The following is a 25,733-nucleotide window of genomic DNA, read 5'->3' as shown; positions in this document are numbered from 1 at the left end:
AACATGCAACTAACTATTTATTAAATGATGATTTGTAACAAAATTGGTCTCTTCATTTTGTATTTAGTGCAGATTAATCATCTCTTACTTTGTTGTATTTGCCTTAGTTTACAAAACATTTTTTAAATCCCTGGACATAGGGCAAGGACAGAGAGATTGACATTTTGTTACTGTAAGGCCAATTGTCAGTGCAAACAGCTCAAAAGTATCTCAGTTTTGGCCAAACTTTGGATCTTTACTCATTAGAAATGATGAGCATGCTGAGAATTGCATGCGTTTCCTTTGTCAGTTAGAAGTGTCTTAACTAAAACCTTTCTGTTCCTCCCTTTTCCCTTTTAAAGGTAACTTTTCTCATTGTCATGTCAGTTCCTTTAGCTGTTCCTTGGATGCCGTTGTATTTTTTTTTAATTGTGCCTGTCAAAAATGTATTTGTTTTATTCTTGGGATGTGTTCAACACTGACAAGACTGCATTTATTGCCCATCTCTAGTTTTTCTCAGAGGTGGTGGTGGGCCTTCTCCTTAAACCACTGCCGTTCTTGTGGTGATGGAGCTTCCATATTGGAGTTATTTAGGGATTCATTGATTCTGACCCGGTGACTATGAAGGAATGGTGATGTATGGCCAAATTAGGATAGCGTATGACTCGGAGGAAAACTTGGAGGTGATGGTGTTCCCACAACATTTCTGCTCCTCCTCTTCATCATGTCAGAGATCACAGGGGAGGGAGGTGCTGTTGAAGTACTGTTAGTGAGTTGCTGCATGGCATCCCGTAGGCTGTGCACACAGCAGCCACAGTGCGGGGATGAATTTGTACCTTCTCTAATGGCTCAATTGGTTAACGAGAATGGTTCCAAGTTTGATCCTGTCTGTGGTGAGTTAGCTGACCTCCACTTGGGTTGTTGGAGAACTACTACAGTTGGCTTTGGCCCATGAGTCAGGAAGGGGAAAAATCAGGTGAAGTTCTTGTTTCTGATCTCTGTCCAGCCACCCCTGCTGTATTTGGACATTTGATGAGAAAAGGATCAGTATTTGCTCTGTTCGCTCCTGTGATTGATAAGCTAGTACGCAATGCCCAAGCTTTCACGAGTGAAGTAGAGGCAAGGAAACTGTACTTAGCAAGAAGCCAGTGAAATAGATACCATTAAGGTCTGTGTATACAATTCTTGGTCTTTTTTAAAAAATAAAAAAAATTTTTTTTTTTTAAATAATAATAATTGGGGAAAAATGAACAGATTTCCCAATAAGAGGCGATCTTATCGAAACAACATATAAGATTGTGAGGGGGCTTGATCGGGTGGATGCGGTGAGGATGTTTCCACTGATGGGTGAGACTAGAACTAGGGGGCATAATCTTAGAATAAGGGGCTGCCCTTTCAAAACTGAGATGAGGAGAAACTTCTTCACTCAGAGGGTAGTGGAAGCTGCGACATTAAATAAACTTAAAACGGAGATAGACAGTTTCCTAGCAGATAAGGGAATTGGGGGTTACGGGGAGAGGGCAGGGAAGTGGACGTGAGTCTAGATTCGGATCAGCCGTGATCCTATTGAATGGCGGAGCAGGCCCGAGGGGCCGTATGGCCTACTCCTGCTCCTACTTATGTTCTTATAAGGGAGGCAGCTTTATTTTAATATTCAAACAGGAAACTCTTGACGTGAGAAGGATGATGCCTTTTAATTGAAAGTGATTGTATTCATTACTGCCATGTACAGCTCTAAGTTGCTGCTATGGTTACGTGTATGTGTGCTCTCAGCTTATTAATGCACATTTTAAATATTAATTTTCTCTTCCCTGGTATCCAGAGAGTAAATTTACATCTACGCGGATGTAAGTTGATGGCTGCACCAAACGTTAGCTATATTTTTGAACTTGTGACTGTGGGGAGGGGTGTGTGTTGGAGGAGGGATGCAGCCTTGTTTTTTGGATCAGCAGTTGAACCTTTGAAATACGACATCAGGATAAAGTGTTTTCATTTCCTTTTGCTATCCTAATCTGATGAGTGAGTTTGCCTAATGCATAATAGTGATCTGTTACATGAAGTTGGAGAGGTTGTGTGTGTGTGTGTGTGGGGTGGGGTGGTGGTGGGGAAGATAATTTTTGTTTTAAGTTGCATCTTAATGTTTTGCACATTTTTAGCTGAGGAACATTTGTGTTGCTTTGCAGTCTGAAAAGCAGTAAATGTCATTCAGCAGTTTGATTGGCATTTAAAACTGTCTATTGAAACTTATTCTGAATTGATTTATACATTTCCCATGGTTTTGCTCATCATTTAAAAATGTATTTTTTTTTAGCAGTCTTTTGGTGGCATGCACCATTACCCAGCCAAGAGAGCAGGCAGGTGGCAATCTCCCTACCTCTGGCAACGTGATGGTTGTTAGCTGTGGGGAGTGTGCAGGAGTGTTCTAGATGACTCATCTGCTAAAAGTTCCCTCCTTCCCTTTTTTGAAGAGCCTAGATTTGGTGTAGTGAATTGCTTGTGGCAGCACCGGCAACTTGAACGCTCATTACAGGAAACTTTGGTTTATCCAGAGGTTGTATGTCCGGAAACCTCGATCCACCGGCAGAAATCAGGAGCCGTTTTGTTAGGTTTTTTTTCTTCTCGTGGCTTTTTTTTCCCCAACAGTCAGGCTCTGCAAAGTCTCTCTGAAGCTGTTGCTAAGCTACAGAGATGCTTCCAAGGTACGGGCCGACTGTTTAGAAGCTGTTGCTAAGCAACAGTGTTTGTTGCCAGATACGGAGCTGAAAACCTCCGTATGCTTCAACATTAGCGCTGGTTTGTCCGGCAGTTTTGATAGATCGGCAACAGGTCGGTGCCGGATATCACAAAGTTTCCTGTATTTGGTGAATAACGGGTGTGGTTGTGCGTCTTGCCAAGGGGAAGCGCATGTCAAAAAGCCAGGATACTCCATAGTGGGAAAAGTTGTTTGGAAACCAACCTTCTCTTTGGCTCCTATTTGTTGGTCAACAAATTTCTTACTGTATGATCATTTGCTGGTTTGATGTTTCATTCAGGATGTAATTAGTACTAAGCTATGTCGTTAAACGGTAGTATGTGCTGATTCAGTGTTCATTTGTCTTTCACTTTTTAGAGTGTATTGGAATTTTCACACTCACTTTAGTAGAGAAGCCGAAGCCTTGTTTAACTCGCTGGAACCTTCCTACCAGAAACCCCTACAGTCCCATTTAAAAAATTCAGACAGCATTGTTTCATTGCCACAGTCTGATCGCTCATCATCCAGTTCACAAGAAAGCCTAAAGTAAGAACTATGGTATACTAGAATTCTAAGCTTAAAAACGGTGTAATATAATAGCCATTCCTGCAATTTATTTACTTTCAACTGTTGGTTATTGGGTACCATTTATAAATTGTACTGAGTGGTTTTGATTTAAAAGTATAATTACTATATTTACATCATTATATGCAAGTAATACATTGTTAACTCGGATTGTGCGCCTCACCTGGAGTGGAATTTTAACACTGCGCCTTCTGAGTCAGGACAAGAGCTATATATTTTATAACGTACTGTATGTATAAAATGTATGTTGTCTGCAGACTTGATGAGCAGAATTTGATCATATGTATCTTGCTCTTATTTTAGCCGCCCCCTGTCTACAAAGCGAAGTCCTACCGGAAGCACTGTATCGCGAGGTAAGAGGTGACCTTTGTTTTGGTTTTGTTATCGACCAACGTAAAATGAAACCTGGGATGGCAGGAATGACGTATGAGGAGAGATTGTGTCGATTGGGCTTATACTCGCTGGAGTTTAGAAGAATGAGAGGGGATCTCATCGAAACCTATAAAATTCTGTCAGGCCTGGACAGACTAGATGCAGGAAGGATGTTTCTGATGGCTGGGGAGTCCAGAACCAGGGGTCATAGTCTAAGGATAAGGGGTAAGCCATTTAGGACTGAAATGAGGAGGAATTTCTTCACCCAGAGAGTGGGGAACCTGTGGAATTCTCTGCCACAGAGGGCGGTGGAGGCCAGTTCATTAAGTATATTCAAGAAAGAGTTGGATATATTTTTTTAAGGCTAAAGGGATCAAGGGATATGGGGAGAAGGCAGGGACAGGGTACTGAATTTGGATAATCAGCCATGATCGCATTGAATGGCGGAGCAGGCTCGAAGGGCCGAATGGCCTACTCCTGCTCCTATCTTCTATGAAGTGGCACAGTAGCTCGAGCAGCTGAGCTGTTCATTCTAAACCCCAAGTTGTTTTCAGGAAAGTGATTCCTCCGCCGCCGCCCCCAAACACTTCTCTCTTCATGGATTGCCTGACTGACAATTTGTGTGAGCAAGAATTTCCTCCAGTTGAACATCAGGATGTTTTCAACCCCTGCCAATAACTCCACTATCTATCCCGTTCCCCTCCCTGGTCGCTTGCTCGCACTGAACCAGACTGCAAGCAGCTGAGTTTAAAACCCCATGTACCATCCATGGTCAAAGCTAGTCCCAAAACTGTTTACTTCCACCTCCGTAACATGTCCCACCTCTGTCCACACCGTAATGTTACTCATGCCTATCTTTATCCATGCTTTCATCATTTCTGGACTTTACTCCTGCCACGTTCTTCTTGGTAGCCTACTGACCTCCACCCTCTTTCCGCCCCCCCCCCCCCCGAAATCATCTACAACGCCACTGCCTATATCCTGTTCCGCACACAACCAAATTTGCTCAGCATCATCACTGATCTACACTGGCTTCCAATCCTCCAACAGAGAATTTAAAATCCTTCGCCTCGTCTCGCCCTACCTGTGCAACTTTGTGTTACCTCCAAGCTTTGGTAGCATAACCTTCAGCCACTCTGTCCTGTTCTTTGGAACTCTCTGTCTAAAGCCTGAGGTTATCTGCCTCCCTCTTCACCTTTTAAAGCCTCACTTCAACCAAGACTTTGGTCACCTCTCCTAATCCTCCTGCAAAGGCTCAATGTCCACTCCTTTTCTCTTCTGTGAATGCCTGAGGTCAGACCTGTCAATCATCCATGGAAACTATTGTATAGAATGAATGTGCACCCACTTCATCTGGTCTCTGATGCTTCAATTATACAGTGGCCATACACAATTTAATTTGCATGTACAACACTCACCTTGTATCTTAATGTCCAGATCAATTAACCTGGTCTGGTCCTGTAGACAATTTGTCTTGAGGTCTCCATTTTGGTATTAGTTAAGGAAAGACATCTTTAATTTTAATTCTTTAGTGTTTTAGAACTGTATGAGATTACACACAAATCAAGAATGTTAGTGACCTTCCAAATTTCATGGGGAAAGTTCTTTGCTATAGTGTACAGGAAACTCTCGTTTAAACGGCACCTAAATATCCGGAATTCTCTATTAACCGGCAAAATTCTCACTCCGAAAACAACACCTCAATAACCGGAAATGTTGCCGAGTCCGAGTCTCCCGCGGTGGCCGAGTTAGTCAGTGGGGGTAGTTCTCCAAACTGCCACTACTCGGCTTCTTGGCACTGTCAAAAGTCCGAACACCTCAATAACAGGAGTCTGACTGACTCGTTGTTTGTTTAAAAATAGCCTCGGTAGATAACCCTCTCCATCATCCGGAATTTTTAATCAACCGGCACCATCCCTGCCCCGTCGGTGCCGGATACCAGAGAGTTTCCTGCACTAGACTTACAAAAGACTTTTGATAAAGTACCATATGAGAGATTCCTTTACAAATTAAGGTCAGTGGGTATCGAAAGTACAAACTATGAACTTGCATAACTAGCTAAAGAGGAGGATGTAGAGAATAGTGTACAGAGAGTACCTCACGACCATCAGAGACACAAAACAGAGACAGACCCTCACCAGGTACAGACTAAGCGACCACCAACTGGAAATTGAAAAAGGCAGATACAAGAAATCCTGGCAGCCTAGAGAGAATAGAATATGCGATCAATGTCTGGCCGGCGAGGTTGAAACAGAAATGCATTTCCTCCTAAAATGCGAAAAATTCAACACATCAAGAAACATATTATTCAACAAGCTAAGCCAAACAACCCCAGATTTCAAGGAATTGGATGACCTGTCAAAATTGAGATTAGTCCTGGGAGAATACCTTGGGGCCAAATATGTAACAACATGTCACAACCTGAGGACTGTTTAAAATTAAGACTGTTTAAAATTAATATTGAACGTACCAAATGAAGTACAAAGACTGTTTAAAATTAATATTGTTTAAAAGTAATATTGTATGTACCCAACAAATGTCAAATCGATTGACACCTACAGAATGTTTGAAAATGTACCTTTTTGCTATGTAAGCTTTGGCAATATGGTTCCCTGTAAACTTTCATGCCAATAAAGCATTTGAATTTGAATTTGAGTACGGCTGAAATATGGGAAGGTATTGATTTAAGTGTCCGTGAATCCATGTTGGGAACCTTCCCACTGTGGTATGTGTAAGTGACCTGGATTTTCATTATAAAACTTGCAGATGAAACTAAGTTCGAGGATCTGTGAACTCGGTAGACAGACAAGATCTTACAAAGTAGGCTAGACAGGATTTGAACTTGGTCGACCAGGTGTTGATTGGAGTTCAATGCTGACAACTGAAAGATGATGCATATTGAAAGAAAAAAATAGGCGTTTCTACTCCATGGGTGGGTTTGAACTTTCTAAAGGGGAGTTGGGGCATTGTTTGACTTGTGGCATTGTTTGACTTGTTGCATGTCATGTCCAAGCAATGTAAGATGGAAATAAAGTGAACATGATGCTGAAGTATGTTGCTTAATTAATTTAATTAAGCTAGTTACCATAACAAAGAGGTCATTCAAGCCTCAGGAGTGGTGCAGAGGAGAGCAACGAGGCTCATCCTCATACAGGGGATGAGCTCTGAGTGGATAGAGAGATCACAGAATCACAGAAACCCCACAGTGCAGATAGAGGCCATTTCGGCCCATCGAGCCTGCACCGACACACATATCCCACCCGATCCCCGTAACCCCACGTATTTAATCCCCACTAACACTAAGGGTCAATTTATCATAGCCAATCAACCTAACCCGCACATCTTTGGACTGTGGGAGGAAACCGGAGCACCCGGAGGAAACCCACGCAAACACGGGGAGAATGTGCAAACTCCACACAGACAGTCACCCGAGGCCGGATTCGAACCCGGGTCCCTGGCGCTGTGAGGCAACAGTGCTAACCACTATAACTGAGATTCTTCAACCTTGATGAGAGATATCTGGGGTATTTAAAATACTTAACTGGATAGGGAAAATAAACCTACAACAAAACTTGGGTAGCAGGGCAGTGGTGACAGATCAAGGTTGTTGACAAGTGCCAGGTAGTATTTCTTTACACAGAATGTGATTAACAGCTGGAATGAGTTGCCAGGAACGAGGTCAGAACATGACCCGTTTTCAGAAGTAGTTTGATTATGTAATGAGATGCCAGGGTTGGTATCCTGGAGGGATGGGATCCAATGGACTAAAGATTCAGCTGAATAAAGGCCTATCAGGCCGTTGAGTGGCTTTTTAGCTGTTTTAGTTTGCAGTGGTGTCAATAGAGGATTGTTCTGTCGTAGGGGAAGGCTTCAATTCTGCCTTCTGTTGATAAATCATCCAGGGACATTGAAGTACAGGTACACTATCCCTTATCCGAAAGCCTTGGGACCAGCTGAGTTTCGGTTTTTGGAATTTTTCGGATTTCAGAAGGTATTATTAGAAGACTGGGAAATCTGTATTTAATATAAATTTTAAAAGTTCAGGCTACCTCTTGCGACTGTTCCGTGTCTCATTCCCCTTCCTGCTTCTCTGGAAAGCCGGATATCGGCTGACTCCTACTAAGCTGGCCCGCAAATCAGGTCGGGGGGGGGGGGAGAAAAGAATGTCGGGGGTGGTCGGGGGGGGAGAAAAGAATATTGGACAGGTCGGGGGTCGGGTCGGGTGGGGGGGGAGGAGAAAAGAATATCGGGCGGTTCGGGTCGGAGGTCGGGTTGGGGGGGGAAGAAAAGAATATCGGACGGGCCGCTGTATTGTTGGGTTCACTCTCCCGGTACCTCCTTCACACTGCCTGGCTCGGCCTGCAATCCTACCCAGGAGGGAACTCTGTGACCCTCTGCCCTGCTCAGCGTAAGTCGTGTGCCACTCTGGTCATGTCGTGCGCACGACTTACGCTGAACGAAAAAACTTTTGTTTTTTTTAGAGGTTTTCGGTTTTCGGAAGTTCGGATAAAGGATAGTCTACCTGTAGTTCCAGGCAAGGCAGACTTTAAAAAAAAAAAAAAAAAAATCTTTTGCAGTGAAGTGGCAGATGACTTAAGTTTTACTTTTTATTTTCAGCTTTGTAGGACAAATGTTTTCAATTTTATTAACTTTGAGATTTACTACTCCATGTTTAATGCTTTTTTTTCAATTTCTTGTGCAAAGCTTCAACTGTCAGTGCAAAGCCTGTGTCTAACTCCGGAGCTCTGCAACGTTCTCGCAGTGATATTGATGTGAATGCAGCTGCTAATGCCAAGTCACGTTTGACTGCCACTCCAAGCAATACGCCTGGACATTTCAGCTCGGCTGCAGCTCTACCTCCAGGATCCTACGCTTCCCTAGGTAAAGACCAAGCTAACCGCAACTTTTTTGAAATGTTAATTCACCACAATTCCGTAATTTTACCATCTCTACTAGTCGCTAGGATTTGAAGTGCCTGGAAGCTGAACAAAATTTTCCATCTTGAATTTGAAAATCTAAATTAGAAATGTTGGCGCCCTTTTGGGGAGTTTTTTGTGTATATTCAGTTCCTGACACGGCCATGAATGGTCTGTTATGAAAATTCTGTTTCCAAACCAACATATTGGGTGTAGAAAGTATGAAATTGACTACAGGGCAAAAGTTTGTTGTGCAGTTATTGGGAAGGGATATCAGGTGACCAATATCATTCCAGATTAAGTTATTTGTGTTGTGCTTAACAACTACCATAAAAAGCCTACCTACCAATTGTTTTCAAAGAATCTTGAAATCTCAGTATCTTTCAGGTTGATTCAGAAGAACTGAGTATAGCATAATATCAAACCTACACAGCATTTTTTTGTATGCACTTCTGCTCTGTCAAAAATGGGTGCTAATGTACAAAAGGGCTGATAGATTTTAGGATTTTGCCATGAATTTGGAGCTTTCTTGGTTCCAATATTTTAAACTATGTGGAAGCCATTGAATGGATAGAAAATGGCCAGATGGTTTGTGGTAACACAATGCACTAAATTAATCAAAACGCAAATGCTATAAATAGTGGGATGTGGGTTGTTCTCAACATTAATATGAAGTAGCGTCAGATCACTCTACCTTTTTCAGATAATTTTCAGAACTTGTGAAGTATAACGAGCCTGATGACCTACAGTATTTAATACTGAGCTTGGGGTCTAAGTTTGTCACATTTTTAAAAATTAACTCAATTAAACAGTTAATGTTTTTCACAAAAGACTTGGATCTCTTCCAAGTTTCTTTTTGAATTTTTAATTCATGAAACAAAGTATTTCTCGAAATACATTATCATGATCACTATGTAATATCTCTGTGAAAGTACAGAATATTGATTTATTTCACATTATTAGAGAAACATAATTTGCTGTTTTGGGTTCCTTTTTTCCCATATTTTATGCCTTTCATAGCTTCAGAGACGTACTACAGCTCCACAGGATTCTTTTGTTTACTATAGGTTAAACTAGTGAGCCCATCTTTGCTAATCTTACTAACATTTCCCTGTCCTCCCTTCCCTATCTTCTTTTGCTGAAAGATGGCACATCCACTAAAGCTGAGGGTAAGCAGCTTGTTTTCTGTTACCAGCTGTCTGTCCCCATCTTGTGTATTCTGGCTGGTATCTGTGACAACACGGTTCTTTCAGTGGTTTCCATCTGTGACCATAATTGGTACCTCGCATGAAGTGTTGCATGGTGATGCAGTATATATATATGTATAAATATATATATATATTTCCTCAGCTAAACTTAATATGGCAGTGTTGACCGTCAGTACATTGTATCTACAATCTGGGTTCTTTGAGTTCATACTGCAATGTTTGGACTCTTCAAAGAAATGTATTGGCTGGTGTGATAAGTGATGACAAAATAGTTCTCCCAGATTAAGAGATGCCATGTTCTGAGTCGGGTCACCTATTCCAGATTGAAGTCCTCTCTTACCTGAAGAATAACAGTTATGCGCTTCCACATACCTCTGATGAAGAGATATAGGTCTACATGCAAATTGGCATGAATCAATGGATCAGGGACGAGATGGGTTTAGACGCATTCCGATGTTAAAAGTTGATGCCAATTTTTAAAATTTATTGTTGAATTTGATTATGCTGTTTTTTTAAAAAAAAAAGGAAATCCACAAATGAGTGCACATTCACAGCACAGTGAAGGTGAACAGTCGTGAAATCTATGTTAAACCAGATGTCCAGATATCCCAGCAGTTGTCGGTCTCACCAGGCTGACTTAATTTGCCTACAGTGTAATTTGAGTAATCACAGCAACCTTTCTTTTAGCTTAACCTGGTTTGGTTTTTTTTTTTGCATGAATTATTGGCCACTGAATGAATAAATATATAGGAGAAATTGGGTAAACCGAGCGGAAAACAAAACCTGTTTGAATTCTAGGAACATAGGAACAGGAGTAGGTCATTTAGCCCCTCGAGCCTGTTCGCCATTCAGTGAGATGATGGCTGATCTGCGACCTATCTCCGTATACTCGCCTTCGCCCCATATCCCTTAATACCTTTGGTTAAAAACAGAATTCTGCAACAAACTGTGGTATTTGTTCAAGAAATCAGATTTTAGGTAATACACGTATAAAGTTGGTACAGTTTTAAGATCAGATTTCTGATCATGTCTGTTAAGCTATTTCATTGTTTTCTTTGTTTTGTTGCACTGTGTTTCTTCTGTACTGTTCAATTTTGCCACAGTGACTTATTTTCCAACATGACAACTGACAACTTCAATTGTTTACTTCATCTTAAGGGGTTTCTACAAAGAAGGATGGTAAGAGAGTTGTACAGGCTTTGTGCTTTTTTTTTTGTGAGTTTAGGCTGTGGAAAAGGGGGCTAAACGTCTGTGTGCTAAACCTGTGTATTTGGGCCTGTGCACAATGTCCATCTGCTGAGCGAATGAGAGCAAATTTATATTAATTGCTGACATAATTTACAGCATTAATTAATTTCTGACACTGTGGCTGTGTAAATTTTCTGTGGTGCGTTTGATTATGCAAAGACAAATGGGTAGTTTTAATATTTTTGGTGGCCTGTGTGATGTGACCAGTAATGAAAGTTTGTGCTGCTCACGTGTAACTATTAGTAGTTGGTCTCCTGCTCAAGCTTCAGTTCTGATGTGCAGTATTTGGCAGTTGGCCTTGTGCATGCAGTTACAAAGTGGTTGTCAATATAAAATAAGCTTTAAATTAAAAACCAACTGAAGAGGAACTCGAATAAGGTGATTATTTTCCAATTAAGTCATTCAGTAATATATAGCAGAGACCCCTTGCTCTCCATTGTGGAAAGTTGTGTATTTACTCCTTGTTTTGCTCACTCGGTATAGTATTCAAGGTAAATGTAGCTAACTCCTGAGTTCCTTGTATATACTCTGACTTCCTGCAAGAATATTAATAATGCTGCATTGAGAATGTATTGGTATACACATTTACAGGACCTCCAACCATATAAACCGCAGTAATGTGACTGATTTGCTTTTGAAAAATAACTTTGGTGGAATTGCTGCTGGAAGATCTTCAAACATACAGGCAGAAACATAATAAATAGATAACTCAAATCTTTATGGTATTCTTAAATTGGAAAGGTCTGTTTCGTAGCTGATAGCTATTATAATTGAGATGACCGCCTGTTTCTACATGTCCTCAGTACAAGCATAGCTCCAACCTCAGAAAAGCACCCCAGTTGTACCATTATTTCCAATTTCCATACCAGCTATCTCTTGTGGCCTTTTTTGCTCCCAATTTCCTCTCGATCATGCTGGAATCTAGCTTCACAAGTGACCGCAGACCACTGGTACCTTACCCAAGTGGCCATTGTTCATGTGTGGGATCCTAGTCATAAGAACATAAGAACATAAGAAATAGGGCATCGCTGCTGAGAATGATCCTCTCTCCACCTGTCCAACACAGACTGGTTGAGCTGAACGACCTTTTTTCCATTTTGTCACTTCTATGCCATTCTATAACATCTGCATATTTGCACTGCAGGGATCACTCGATAGCAATTAGGATTGGGACACATGGCTGATCTACCTTCCCCAGATTGGAATCTGGAACCTTCTGTACTACGTGGTTTAATACCAAATAATGTGCAGTGTGAGAATTTATCTACTAAGCCTTTGGAGCTCTCGTGCCCTGACTGAATCACCAATTGGTGTGAAATTGGGGTAGTTTAGTACTGACTACTGTAAACCAGATCAGGGACGGACATGACTTGATTTCTGAAGTTTGTTCTTAGTAATGAAAATTCATCAAAATCCTTTATTTCAGTAAATAATGCCTTCATGTAATGAGTTAGCAGAAAAGGTTCACTTTAAACCTGCCTCATTGAGCTTGAAATTTCTATTGAAAATTTCAGGCTAGCTTCTGACTGGCTGTCCCAACACAGGAATTGCAATCCTAGGCCGATGGCAATTAGCAACTCGGCTGAAACGCACTCGCCCCTACAGCAAGAAGACATTAGACTTTCATCTCGTATGTGCACTATCTCTGGTTTTTTTGCCTCTTCCTAGTGATAGTGTGGTTGGAGGGTGGGTGAATGAATGGTATATGAGGTTTCTCCATTGACTGGATAGGATGGGCTTGATGGTTTTTTCTTTCTTGCCCTTTCATATATTCGGCCAGAAATAATTTTTCACCAGCCTTCCCTCCATTGTTAATAGCTGTTTGGACTCATTAACCATTTTGTTGATAGACTTCAAAAATAGTGATTTGCAAGCCCAGGTGTTTTTTCTAGTTATCTCTTTTAACCGTCTTCGGCCTGTGGCTGTTTCTCTTAAGTGGCTTTGTTTTTGTGCTTTTTTCATTCTTAAGTTATACTTAAATTTTTTATTTATTGTCGTGTTTGAATTTTTTTTTATTCTTTATCTTTTGTTTCATTAATATTCTTGGTTGATTCTCTTCCGTGCTTCTTGCTTTTCCAGTTTCTTGTTATCACAGCAGACAGTTTGCAGACACAGTGGCTTCATTGTGAGAAGCTTTTCAGGTTTGGAGCAAACCAAGGAGTTGGGACAAAAAAGCAGGAAACAAGTGCCAGGGAGAAGAAAAGCAAGGAGCAAATATAAGGAATTAGAATTTGATAAAACAACATGGGAACTGAGTATAAGGAGTCTGAAGAAAACAATCTTTTTGCTAAGCAGGTGGTTAATTAAAACAAAAGTCAAGAGAAGCATGTTTATCTGTGGAAAGTAGACTCTCATTTGCTTCCCTTCCATAATGCCAAATTCCTATTGCTAGCAGAGAAGTTGATTGAGAGCTGGGTTGCTGAAATTGCATCTATAGTGATAAGAACATAAGAAGTAGGAGCAGGAGTAGGCCATACGGTCCCTTGGGCCTGCTCCGCCATTCAATAGGATCATGGCTGATCCGAATCTAGACTCACGTCCACCTCCCTGCCCTCTCCCCGTAACCCCTAATTCCCTTATCTGCTAGGAAACTGTCTATCTCTGTTTTAAATCTATTTAATGTTGCAGCTTCCACAGCTCTCTGGGGTAGCAAATTCCATAGATTTACTACCCTCTGAGTGAAGAAGTTTCTCCCCATCTCAGTTTTGAAAGGGCAGCCCTTTATACTAAGATTATGCCCCCTAGTTCTAGTCTCACCCATCAGTGGAAACATCCCGCATCCACCCGATCAAGCCCCCTCACAATCTTATATGTTTCGATAAGATCGCCTCTCATTCTTCTGAATTCCAATGAGTAGAGGCCCAACCTACTCAACCTTTCCTCATAAGTCAACCCCCTCATCTCCGGAATCAACCGAGTGAACCTTCTCTGAACCGCCTCGAGAGCAAGTATATCTTTTCTTAAATATGGAAACCAAAACTGCACGCAGTATTCCAGGTGTGGCCTCACCAATACCCTGTATAACTGCAGCAAGACTTCCCTGCTTTTATACTCCATCCCCCTTGCAATAAAAGCCAAGATTCCATTGGCCTTCCTGATCACCTGCTGCACCTGCATACTAACTTTTTGTGTTTCATGCACCAGGACCCCCAGATCCCTTTGTACTGTAGCACTTTGCAGTTTCTCTCCATTTAAATAATAACTTGCTCTTTGATTTTTTTCTGCCAAAGTGCATAACTTCACACTTTCCAGTATTATATTTCATCTGCCAAATCTCTGCCCACTCACTTAGCCTGTCTATGTCCTTTTGCAGGTTTTTTATGTCCTCCTCACTCACTGCTTTCCCTCCCATCTTTGATCTTTTGGTGTTACTTGAAACAATTTTGTCTTGGATAGAATGTGAGAAGTAAGAAGATGTGAGAAATTGCTAGACCACGATATCTTCGATTTTCCTGCGCGCATACCTTGGGGCTACATGATTCTGGGAAAAATGCTGAAAATGGATGTTGGTACCAATTTCTGTTCTACTGTGGCATTGGTGCAATATTAAAGGTATTAAAGGTTGATGCTTGGGTCTTGTACCAAGCATTCCAAGGTCAGCTTAGCTGCAGGACAAACCTTCCTGTGCACTTGTATGCCTTAACCCAACCTCAAGACTAGAGTGTCAGCAATGTGTCATTTCCATTTTCCAGAGCACTCATCCTTGTGATTCATTTGTGTCAGACTGTCAGTTAGATCAGATCTATGGGCATTTTTTATACTGTGGACTGGTGCCCTGTAGGAACCCTCATGACTGACCAAACTAATTTAATTTATGATTCTTCTAGCTGTCAAAGAAATCAGACTTTCATTTTGTCAGTCTCCGTCAGTCTGAGCTGACCATGAAACTGGGTCACAGGGATGTTGGTTAGAATTCTAATATATTCAAAAACACTTTTATTAAAATATGAAATTGCCATTTTCTTCTTGCCTCCTGAAAATCACTGTTCAACATTCTATATGAATATATAATCACAGACCATGTCTCCTTTGCGTCTTACCTCAGTGACAGAACAATATTTTGCTGTTAACGTGGCATATTAAAATCAGAAACTTGTATATCTATTGAACATTGCATATTTTTAGGTTTATGATTTTAGTGTAAGAACGGTCTATTTGGAGTACCTCATCACTTTTGATGCATTGGACAGTAACGGGAGGAAAAAGAAATCTATATTGGCTCGTATCCTAACTTGTACCAAGTCCAGTTCACACATCACCTCTGTGCAACGCCTCAATTTTAAAATTCCTTGTGTTCAAATCCAGCCAGGGCCTCACTCCTCCCTATTCCTGTAACCTCCTCCTGCCTGCCCTATTTGCAACAATATATAAACACACTTAAAATACCTGTTCATGTTCATTATTAGTTATTATACAGAAATCCACTCAACACTTCAGTTTAATATTGCAGACGCACCACTGTAATTCTGCCATATTTTGTATTTTGCAATTTCACCATAGTGGTCATCTTCTGTAGTATGCATGGGTTTTATTTCTGCATAACAACAGAAAATGCTGGAAAAACTCAGCAGGCCAGGCAACATCCGTGGAGAGAAATTGGAGTCGACGTTTCTGGTCTAATCCTTTTTCAAAACTGGAAAGGAAATGAAATCGATCGAAAGGCAGGGCTGGGAGAGAACAAAAGAAGTGAAGGAACATTAAGAGGTATTCAAAACCAGACGAGCTGGTGCTAGGTCTAGTGGAGACAAAAGACGGCTCTAGATTAGGTGTGAAATGTTCTGGCAGAATGAGAGACAGCTGCCATGTGGGAGAGAAGGGAAAAAAAAGGAAAGGGGGGGGGGGGGAGGGAGAAACCGCAAAAGGGTGGATAAAAAATATAAGTAAAAATGTAATAGGGGCCGAGGTTATGATCTGAAATTGTTGAACTCAATATTGAGTCCGGAAGGCTGCAAAGTGCCTAATCGGAAGATGAGGTGCTGTTCCTCGAGTTTACGTTGAGCTTCCGTGGAACAATGCAAGAGGCCAAGGACGGTGAGGTCCGAGTGGGAATGGAGTGGTGAATTAAAATGACAGGCGACCGGAAGCTCGGGGTCACCCTTACGGACTGAATGGAGGTGTTCCGCAAAGCGGTCACCCAATCTGCGTTTGGTCTCCCCAATGTAGAGGAGACCGCATCGTGAGCAGCTCATAGTCATAGAGTTATACAGCACAGAAAGAGGCCCTTCGGCCTATCGTGTCTGTGCTGGCCATCAAGCCCTGTCTATTCTAATCCCATTTTCCAGCACTTGGTCCGTAGCCTTGTATGCTCTGGCGTTTCAAATGCTCATCTAAATGCTTCTTGAATGTTGAGGGTTCCTGCCTCTACCACCCTTTCAGACAGTGAGTTCCAGATTCCAACCACCCCCTGGGCGAAAAAGCCTTTCCTCAAATCCCCTCTAAACCTCCTGCCCCTTACCCTGAAACTATGACCCCTGATTATTGACCCCTCTACTAAGGGGAAAAGTTCTTTTCTGTCTACCCTATCTATGCCCCTCATAATTTTGTACACCTCAATCAGGCTCCCCCTCAGCCTTCTCTGCTCCAAAAAAAACAACCCCAGCCTGTCCAGTCTCTCCTCTTAGCTGAAGCGCTCCAGCCCAAGTAACATCCTGGTGAATCTCCTCTGCACCCTCTCCAATGCAATCACATCCTTCCTATAGTGTGGCGACCAGAACTGCACACAGTAGTACAAGTAAATCGCTGTTTCACTTGGAAGGGGTGTTTGGGGCCCTGGACAGTGGGAAGGGGGGAGGTATAGGGGCAGGTGTTACATCTTCTGTGCTTGCACGGGAAGGTGCCAGGGGAAGGGGTGCTGGGGGTGATAGAGGAGTGGACTAGGGTGTCTCAGAGGGAGCGGTCCCTACAGAATGCTGAAAGGGGAGGGGAAGATGCGTTTGGTGGTGGGATCACTTTGGAGGTAGCGGAAATGGCGGAGGGTGATCCGTTGAATGTGGAGGCTGGTGGGGTGAAAGGTGAGGACAGGGGGGACCCTATCGTGGTTCCGGGAGGGAGGGGCAGGGGTGAGGGCAGAAGTGCGGGAGATAGAACGGACACGGTCGAGGGCCGTGTCAACCACGGTAGAGGGGAATCCTCGGTTGAGGAAAAAGGAAGACATGTCGGAAGCACTGGTGTGGAAGGTGGCATCGTCGGAGCAGATACGGCGGAGACGGAGAAACTGGGAGAATGGAATAGAGTCCTTACAGGAGGCGGGGTGGGAGGAAGTGTAGTCCAGGTAGCTGTGGGAGTCAGTGGGCTTGTAGTGAATATTGGTCAATAACCTATCCCCAGAGATGGAGACGGAGAAGTCAAGGAAGGGAAGGGAAGAGTCAGAGATGGACCATGTGAAGGTGAGGGAAGGGTGGAAATTGGAGGCAAAGTGAATGAAATTGTCTAGTTCAGGGCGAGAGCAGGAAATTGCACCGATACAGTCATCAATGTATTGGAAAAAGAGGTGAGGGAGGGGACCTGAGTAGGACCAGAACAAAGAGTATTCCACATACCCCACGAAAAGGCAGGCATAGTAGCTAAAAGTGGAGATTCGCAACATGCTTTTTAATGTTGAGTATTGGAACTACAAATTCATACTAGCTGTATAACTATTAATAAATCAAGTTCTGCCTAGGGCTTAGCCAGCCTTCTGAATGAAATATTTAATTTGTTTAATCAAAACTATGGTCAGGAACCTGTACAGAGGTGAGTTACAATCCCATGACTTAGGAATTTTAAAAGTTCCTTTTACAATCCGTAAATCCTGTTAAGATAAAAAGTACAAGATACCTTTAGACAATGGAAACTCTTTTCTCCAAACCAAACACATTACACGTGATGAAAGTTTTGCCGGTTATAGTGGATAAGAATATCGGTTTGTCAGACGTTTCTTAAATTCACTCTAGTTGCTGAACTGTTGCTAATCTGAAATAATTTTGTTCCTTTATACTGCTAATGAAATGGTAAGTTTGAAAGATTAAAAAAAAAAGATTCTGGCTAGATCAGATATTGGGCAAATGGAACAAGCTAATTGAACACCTCATTCTGTTATAAAGGGCTTCCACTGTAATGCACGACTTAATGTATTAAATAGAGAATTTGGAACATTGCCATGTTTTGGTCCCTGCACTTCGTGACCGATGTGAAAGCAGCAGAGGAGTGCAACAAGGACAATACCTTCAACGGGATCTCTTCATTGCAGCGCTAATGTTATTCAATTTAACAAAGCATAAAGTTGGGGACATAGGATTAAAGTTTTCAATTTTTAAAAATCATTGGATGTAGTCGATTTGAATGAGGTATTTGAAATGGGTTGTGATAGTAGGACTCGAGGCCATGTCTATAAAATACATCGGGAAAGGTGCAGGTTAAATGTCGGGAGCTATTGTATCAAGATTGCTGCCAGCTGGAACAGGTTACTGGTGAATGTAATAAGTATGGCTATTCCATTGTTCTTTAAAAAGGGAATCGTCATGTTCCTGACCGAGGCGGCCATTGGATTGCTTAGGTTTGCCGAGTGATAAACTGAGTTGCCATGGTCTCCTGAAGCCTACTTGACTTGCCTTGTGGGGTCGGAGAGGAATTTTCCAGGGTTTTTCCTGAAATTGGTCACTTTTTTTCCTCATTGGCCCGAATTTTGCGGTGGTAATGACTGCAAACTGTCAGCATTTGCCGTCATTACCCCTCTGAAACTGGCCATAACGTCAGGATTTAGCGCATGCGCATCTAAATGCGGAAATGCTGAAGTTGCGGTCAGTCATTCCCTTCTCCATCACCGGCTACATAGTGGAACTCCCCATAGCCGCCAATCCGTGAAATCAGTTAAACTGACAAATTTCCACTGTAATATTGCTGTTAAACATCCCATTAAAAGTTAAACCTTGTTAAAAGTGGTGTAACTGGGGTTTTAACGGCTTATTGACTGCTGAATAACTGTTCTGACCCTGAAAAACAAATTTTATATTTGTGGAATGTCAAATTTCTCCATTTATGATAGAAAATTACTAGATTTTTTTTTTAAATTTAAAGATGTTTGCTATTTCAGCTCTCAAATTATTTTTTTTTACAAAGTGAATTGAATCAGTGCTTTTTATTTCCGGGTTTGCTATCTAAGAATTCTTTGATGCGATTTGCTGCTTAGACCGCTTGATGACATCACTGCTGCTCTGTGCTGGAGATCCCCTATAGACAGCGCTACAATCAATTTAACATCGAGAAAGCTTAAGTTTTCGCCACGGAGATCGCAAGAGCTTTGTGGGCAGCTTTCTTCAAGGTCAGCGGCGATCAATGCCGTTTTGCCGCTGGCAGCAAATACAGGGTCAATGTTTTATCTTTGCCAGGAATTAACAGTTGGGAAGGATAGGGTATACGATTGCACCATCTAGTGAATAGGATGGTATTGATGGACTTGACCAGCCTCTTCCTTTTCGTAAGGCTATTGTGAGGCTATATATTTGTCGGTCAAGCTAAATTACTTCTGAATTATCAAATTAAAGCAATTTGTGGAAATGCAAGTCTTATTTCCTGGGTGACTAAGATATAGTTGCTCTTTTATAGTTTAAGAAAACCTGCTATAACAAATGAGAGAAACTCAAATCTGAATGATGCAAAATTATCACACAATCACTTTACTTTGGGTTCCGCAGTGTGTTACATGTATGTTTTACCCTTGCACAAAATACCTGTGTACACGTGTGTAGTCAATCCTTGTTGTCCATAGCGCAAGTTCCTATAGTTTCTGTGTTTTTAACTTCAGTAACTTGGAGTGAAGTAGAATGAAATTTGCCCATGATGCTGGATTTACAACAGGCGTCCTGTTGATCAATGGAGCTAATTCATTGGCCCGTATTTTCCGATCGCAGGCCTCCCGTGGGCAGAGGCCTGCAATCTGGAAAAACCTGTGCCCTTACCTGAGTGCTCCCGGGACGCACATGCTTCCGCTCCTGGGCCTCACCAAACTTGAAGTGCGCAGGGCCCACGTATCCCAGGGACGCATGTAGTTCGCAGCGGTCTTGAGAGAAGTAGCGGTAGGGATTGTGGATGCATTGGTGGTAATTTTCCAAAACTCCCTGGATTCAGGAAAGGTCCCAGCAGATTGGAAAACTGCTAATGTAACGCCCTTACTTAAAAAGGGAGGCAGACAAAAGGCTGGAAACTATAGACCAGTTAGCCTAACATCTGTGGTTGGTAAAATGTTGGAGTCCATTATTAAGGAAGCAGCAACAGGACATTTGGATAAGCATAATTTAATCGGACAGAGTCAGCATGGTTTTACGAAGGGGAAGTCATGTTTGACAAATTTGCTTGAATTCTTTGAGGACGTAACAAACAGGGTGGATAAAGGGGAACCAGTGGATGTGGTGTATTTGGACTTCCAAAAGGCATTTGACAAGGTGCCACACAAAAGATTACTGCACAAGATAAAAAATCACGGGATTGGGGATAATATACTGGCATGGGTGGAAGATTGGCTATCTAACAGAAAACAGAGAGTTGGGATAAATGGTTCATTCTCGGGTTGGCAATCAGTAACTAGTGGTGTTCCGCAGGGGTCAGTGCTGGGACCCCAACTCTTTACAATCTATATTAACGATTTGGAGGAAGGGACCGAGTGCAACGTATCCAAGTTTGCTGACGAAAAAAAAATGGGAGGGAAAGCAGTGCGTGAGGAGGACATTAAAAAACCTGCAAAAGGACATAGACAGGCTAAGTGAGTGGGCAAAAATTTGGCAGATGGAATATAATGTTGGAAAGTGTGAGGTTATGCACTTTGGCAGAAAAAATCAAAGAGCAAGTTATTATCTAAATGGAGAGAAACTGCAAAGTGCTACAGTACAAAGGGATCTGGGGGTCCTGGTGCATGAAACACAGAAGGTTAGTATGCAGGTACAGCAGGTGATCAGGAAGGCCAATGGAATCTTGGCTTTTATTGCAAGGGGGATGGAGTATAAAAACAGGGAAGTCTTGCTGCAGTTATACAGGGTACTGGTGAGGCCACACCTGGAATACTGCGTACAGTTTTGGTTTCCATATTTAAGAAAAGATATACTTGCTCTCGAGACAGTTCAGAGAAGGTTCACTCGGTTGATTCTGGAGATGAGGGGGTTGACTTATGAGGAAAGGTTGAGTAGGTTGGGCCTCTACTCATTGGAATTCAGAAGAATGAGAGGCGATCTTATCGAAACATATAAGATTGTGAGGGGGCTTGATCGGGTGGATGCGGGGAGGATGTTTCCACTGATGGGTGAGACTAGAACTAGGGGGCATAATCTTAGAATAAGGGGCTGCCCTTTCAAAACTGAGATGAGGAGAAACTTCTTCACTCAGAGGGTAGTAAATCTATGGAATTTGCTACCCCAGAGAGCTGTGGAAGCTGCGACATTAAATAAATTTAAAACGGAGATAGACAGTTTCCTAGCTGATAAGGGAATAAGGGGTTACGGGGAGAGGGCAGGGAAGTGGACGTGAGTCTAGATTCGGATCAGCCATGATCCTATTGAATGGCGGAGCAGGCCCGAGGGGCTGTATGGCCTACTCCTGCTCCTACTTATGTTCTTGTGATCACGTGGGGAGCCAATCACGGAAGGGAATCTCCCTTCATACATTTGGCAGGAAGACCTGTCAAATATATGAATTGAGATCAATGAAAAAACATAGTAAAACTTTTTTTTAAAAATTTTAAACTTATTTTTTAAATGACTTGAAATTACAATAAATTTAAGTATTTTAAACAAAAATTTAATTTTTTGAAAGAAAAAAAATCGTTTTTTACAGGGCTAAAAATAAACTTACCTTTTTTTTAAAGTATTTTTAAATGATAACACAGTGAAAAACATTTTTTTAAACTTTTTTTCAACTCTTATCCTGGTAAAAAGGGATCATAATATCTGGGACAATATATTTAAAAGCTAATGGCCCGGATATTCCAATCCCTATGGGTGGGTACATCAGAAATGCCAGTTACAGGCATGCACAGCTGAAAACCGGCATTTCCGATCTGTCAAGAATGGTCTTGGCAGATCCTCCGGCTGCCTGAGAGAAGTGACTCTGCGGGCGAATAGTTTTGCTTTTTGGAGACCCTCCGCCCGCAGAAAACCCTTACAATTCTTATGCCTGGTAAAAGTTGAAGAGTTGAAAAATTAAAAAAAAAAATTTTCACTGATTTATCATTTAAAAATACTTTTAAAAAGGTAAGTTTATTTTTAGCCCTATATAAAATAAATTTAATTTTTTGAAAAAAATAATAATTTATTGTAATTTCAAGTCATTTTAAAAGTGATTTTTTTTTAATGTATTTAAAGTTTTGCTATTTTTTCATTGATCTCCATTCATATATTTGACAGGTCTTCCTGTCAAATGTTTGAAGGGAGATTCCCTTGTGTGATTGGCTCCCCATGGCCCACGTGATCCCAGGGACGCTGCGAACTACCTGCGCCTCTGGGATACGTGGGCCCTGCGCACTGGCAGTTTGGAGAGGCCCAGGAGCGGAAGCGTGTGCGTCCCGGGAGCCCTCCGGTAAGGGTGCAGATTTTTCCAGATCGCAGGCCTGATCGGAAAATACGGGCCAATATGTGTTAATTGATTTTGTACAGACTCTATTCAAACCCAACTACAATTTGTGTTGGGTTGAAGTAATTTATTCACTTCTACAGGTGTATCTTTGCTGCTTGTGTCTTTTTTTTTTAAATAGTCCATTTTCTGTTGATTGAGCACATTGGAAATCTGCTTCCATCTGTTCACAGTATAGCGCATGTTTGGAAAATAGACAATTTCTAATTCTGTTACTTCCTGCACCAATGTTTGTTTACAGGTTACAGAATAAAATATGTGAAATATAGCAGCTGATTTGAATAAGCATTGTATATTACAGTAAACAGATGCTGCTTTAATCTGCATTAAAGGCATAACCGCTTTCAAAAAGTTATCGGCTATTGTGATTTTAATCATCCCAGCTATGCAAATATCTTCACTTCAAGTACAGTGCAAAACTGCACACATTGGATCCTTGTGTATGGACAAAATGCCAATGTACACTGACCATCTTTTGTGACTTCCTTGTATTTAATTGCATTATCTGCGTCAGTATACTTGCGTTATCATTGAGTCTCTTGCTATTACTAATTCAATACTAAAGTTTTTTTTTAAGATCTAGAATTGCTTAAAATACAATTTATGTTGTATTCTCCAATAATACCGCTTGTGAACCATTTCTAATATGCTGGTGTGTAAGGGGTATATAAATGGTAAAGAAAACTAGCTGGTGTCTGTTAGCTGCTGTGACTTTTTTTAAAACTTCATGTTCTCTTACTGAGTATATTTGTATATGTGTACAGGTCGGGTGCGCTCTAGACGCCAGAGTGCTGGGAGTGCCACCAGTGTAGCCAGCACACCCTCTGATACCAGAGGCCGTAGCCGAGCTAAAGTAGTATCTCAGTCCCAACGTAAGTGAAACAAATTAATACTTCCAAGTAAATTTTGCACATTGTTGTAATATCTAAACACCAGGTTCTTTATTCTTGTCTATTACTATTGAATTAAAGTTTAACTCTTTTCCACTCTCTCCAAGTTATTGGGCATTTTTTTTAATGATTACATTTGCATTTTTTTAATCGTGCAGTGAAAATGAATTTCACAAAAGGGTGCAGCATGCTTTTTATGGTGTCAGTAACTGCACACTTAGAATTAATTGTGTTGAGCTGTGTAATTCTGCCACCTAGAGGGCAGGTGTGAAATCTGCTTTCCAGAACAATATGTATACTTCCCTTATTGGTAGCCTTGGAGTCGATCAGCAGTGGCTCAATGAAGGCTTCCTTGCTGATTTTCTTTGTCTGAGAAACTGTTTATCTCTGTTTGACTCCTCCCTCTACAACGTGCACAGATTAGCAGTTTAGTAGAGTCGGGATTGAATCTGCGTTCTCCAACTTTGTGATGGTACATATGAGTGTTCCAATTTGATGAACCACCCATCTGTCCACAATATTTTGTTTTCTAGTAGCTTTAAGAAAGACATTTTCACTTTCCGAATATATTTCTGGTAATGATTTTTAACGTGACTACAATTTTAGTGAAGCAGACAGGAATGGGAGAATGCCTGACCATTGTAATTAAACCTTGTATGTTATTACTGCCTTCAACAAATTTATTTTTATCCTCCAGCATAGTTATGCTAATGCCTTTAAATTAGGTTCTTCTAATATTAGTGTATGAATGCATAATGTCTTCATATGGAATTCCTTTCTCGCTACTTTAAAAAAAAAATGTATTGAGCAAAACAGGTTAACGCCCCTGTTAAACAATGGACAAAGGAATTTCATAGAATGCATTGAGCGCTCATACACTAATATTCAAAGAGCTCATTTCAAAACACGAGTGCAAAATATTTAATATTTGACCCCTGTCATGGTAAAATAGAATCAGAGAGGTCGTCGTCGTACGTACATGTCTTCACACTGTTCCCTTTGGGGAACTGTATGAAGTGGTGGAAGGATTTCTGGCCGCGGTTAACGCTCCTTCCGTGACCGTAACCATCTTCGTACCAGCCATTAGGGTGGTTAGTCCTATGGCGGGAGGGTTTTACGGGCTCCCACAACCCATACGAGGGGCGGGGGGCCACCCACGCCCACGGACGCAAGTATCCCGCTGGATGTCAACCCAGAATTTAGAGCTGGAGCTCCGACTCCACTTGCCGGGACTGTCTGGAGCGGGGTTCGAAACCCTACGCCTTCTGGCCCAGCGGCGGGGATGCTACCGCTACGCCAAAGGCCCACTCCATCAGAGAGGTGACATTACAAGATATATAGAGGAATAAATTAAGTATAGATTAGATGTGAATTCCAATATGTGTGCTATAATATGGTAATTGATTTTCTGATTGTTTAACAAGTGTAGCAATCTTGCCTCTTATTTTTATGTCAGTGTTTGTACAGACATAGTTGATGAAAATACTTAATATTACTGTTGACACTGAAACAAACTGAAATGTAAGCTCTGACCTGTGATGTTTGAACAACTTTGCTCAAAATGATCATGGCAATTCTAGTAGTCTTTGCATTTCTTTAATCTTTCCATTGAACTTCTTGTACCTATCCCTTTTTACTTGCTTCCATGCTAAGGATCCAGATCAGCTAATCCTGCAGGCGGTAAGGTTCCTCTTCACCTACAAGAGTAAATTAACCTGTTGTCAAATGAATGCTTCCATTTGTCATTGTAATCAGGTCATGTTAACATGGGCAGTATTTCTTTGCAAAAATGTTGAATTTTATTTTTTCCTGTAAACCACTTAATTTCTTAAAACAATTGTACCTCTGGTTCCTTTCTCATGAGATTTGGGACCATCAGTACTTTCCTGTTGACATTTTGAATATATGCAGTGGCTGGTTAAGCATAGAAGGCATTAAACTCAGAAATTGAACATTTATTATGAATTCTTGGTAATTTTATCTTCAATAAGCTTATTGTACACATAAATTGAATCATTGTCCTGACCACAGTGATTCTACAGATATTTCAACCTTTTAGTTATAAAAGTTATCGGTACAATGCAGTGTTTTACAGGTTTCGCAGTAACAAACCGTGGATAACATGCAAGTTTTACTAGTTTAATTTTTTTTTAACGTTCAAAGTTCTAGAACAGTTTCATTTATTATAAAGTAATGAATTCTTTGATTT

General features: G+C 41.4%; 1 protein-coding gene across 15 annotated transcripts in view; it reads left to right on the top strand.

The window, feature by feature from the left end:
• Positions 1 to 25,733, top strand: part of clasp1a (cytoplasmic linker associated protein 1a) — a 362,676-nt gene that overhangs the window by 193,485 nt on the left and 143,458 nt on the right. For 6 of the 15 annotated variants that reach the window (XM_085986890.1, XM_085986894.1, XM_085986897.1 and 3 more), the window contains exons 17-20: positions 3,089 to 3,256; positions 3,599 to 3,648; positions 8,372 to 8,548; positions 23,399 to 23,506. In XM_085986890.1, coding sequence (XP_085843016.1) covers positions 3,089 to 3,256; positions 3,599 to 3,648; positions 8,372 to 8,548; positions 23,399 to 23,506 — 503 coding nt within the window. Of the gene's footprint in view, positions 1 to 3,088; positions 3,257 to 3,598; positions 3,649 to 8,371; positions 8,549 to 10,949; positions 10,971 to 23,398; positions 23,507 to 25,177; positions 25,205 to 25,733 lie in introns of all 15 variants that reach the window. The other 9 variants (XM_085986887.1, XM_085986891.1, XM_085986889.1 and 6 more) reach the window with 4 other exon arrangements.

This window comes from Somniosus microcephalus, chromosome 4 (genome assembly GCF_052327205.1).
Source record: "Somniosus microcephalus isolate GS21.2 chromosome 4, FLI_Smic_1.0, whole genome shotgun sequence".
NCBI lineage: Eukaryota > Metazoa > Chordata > Chondrichthyes > Squaliformes > Somniosidae > Somniosus > Somniosus microcephalus.
Note: the sequence above shows the minus strand (reverse complement) of the source record. Positions and strands in the feature narration are given on the sequence as shown.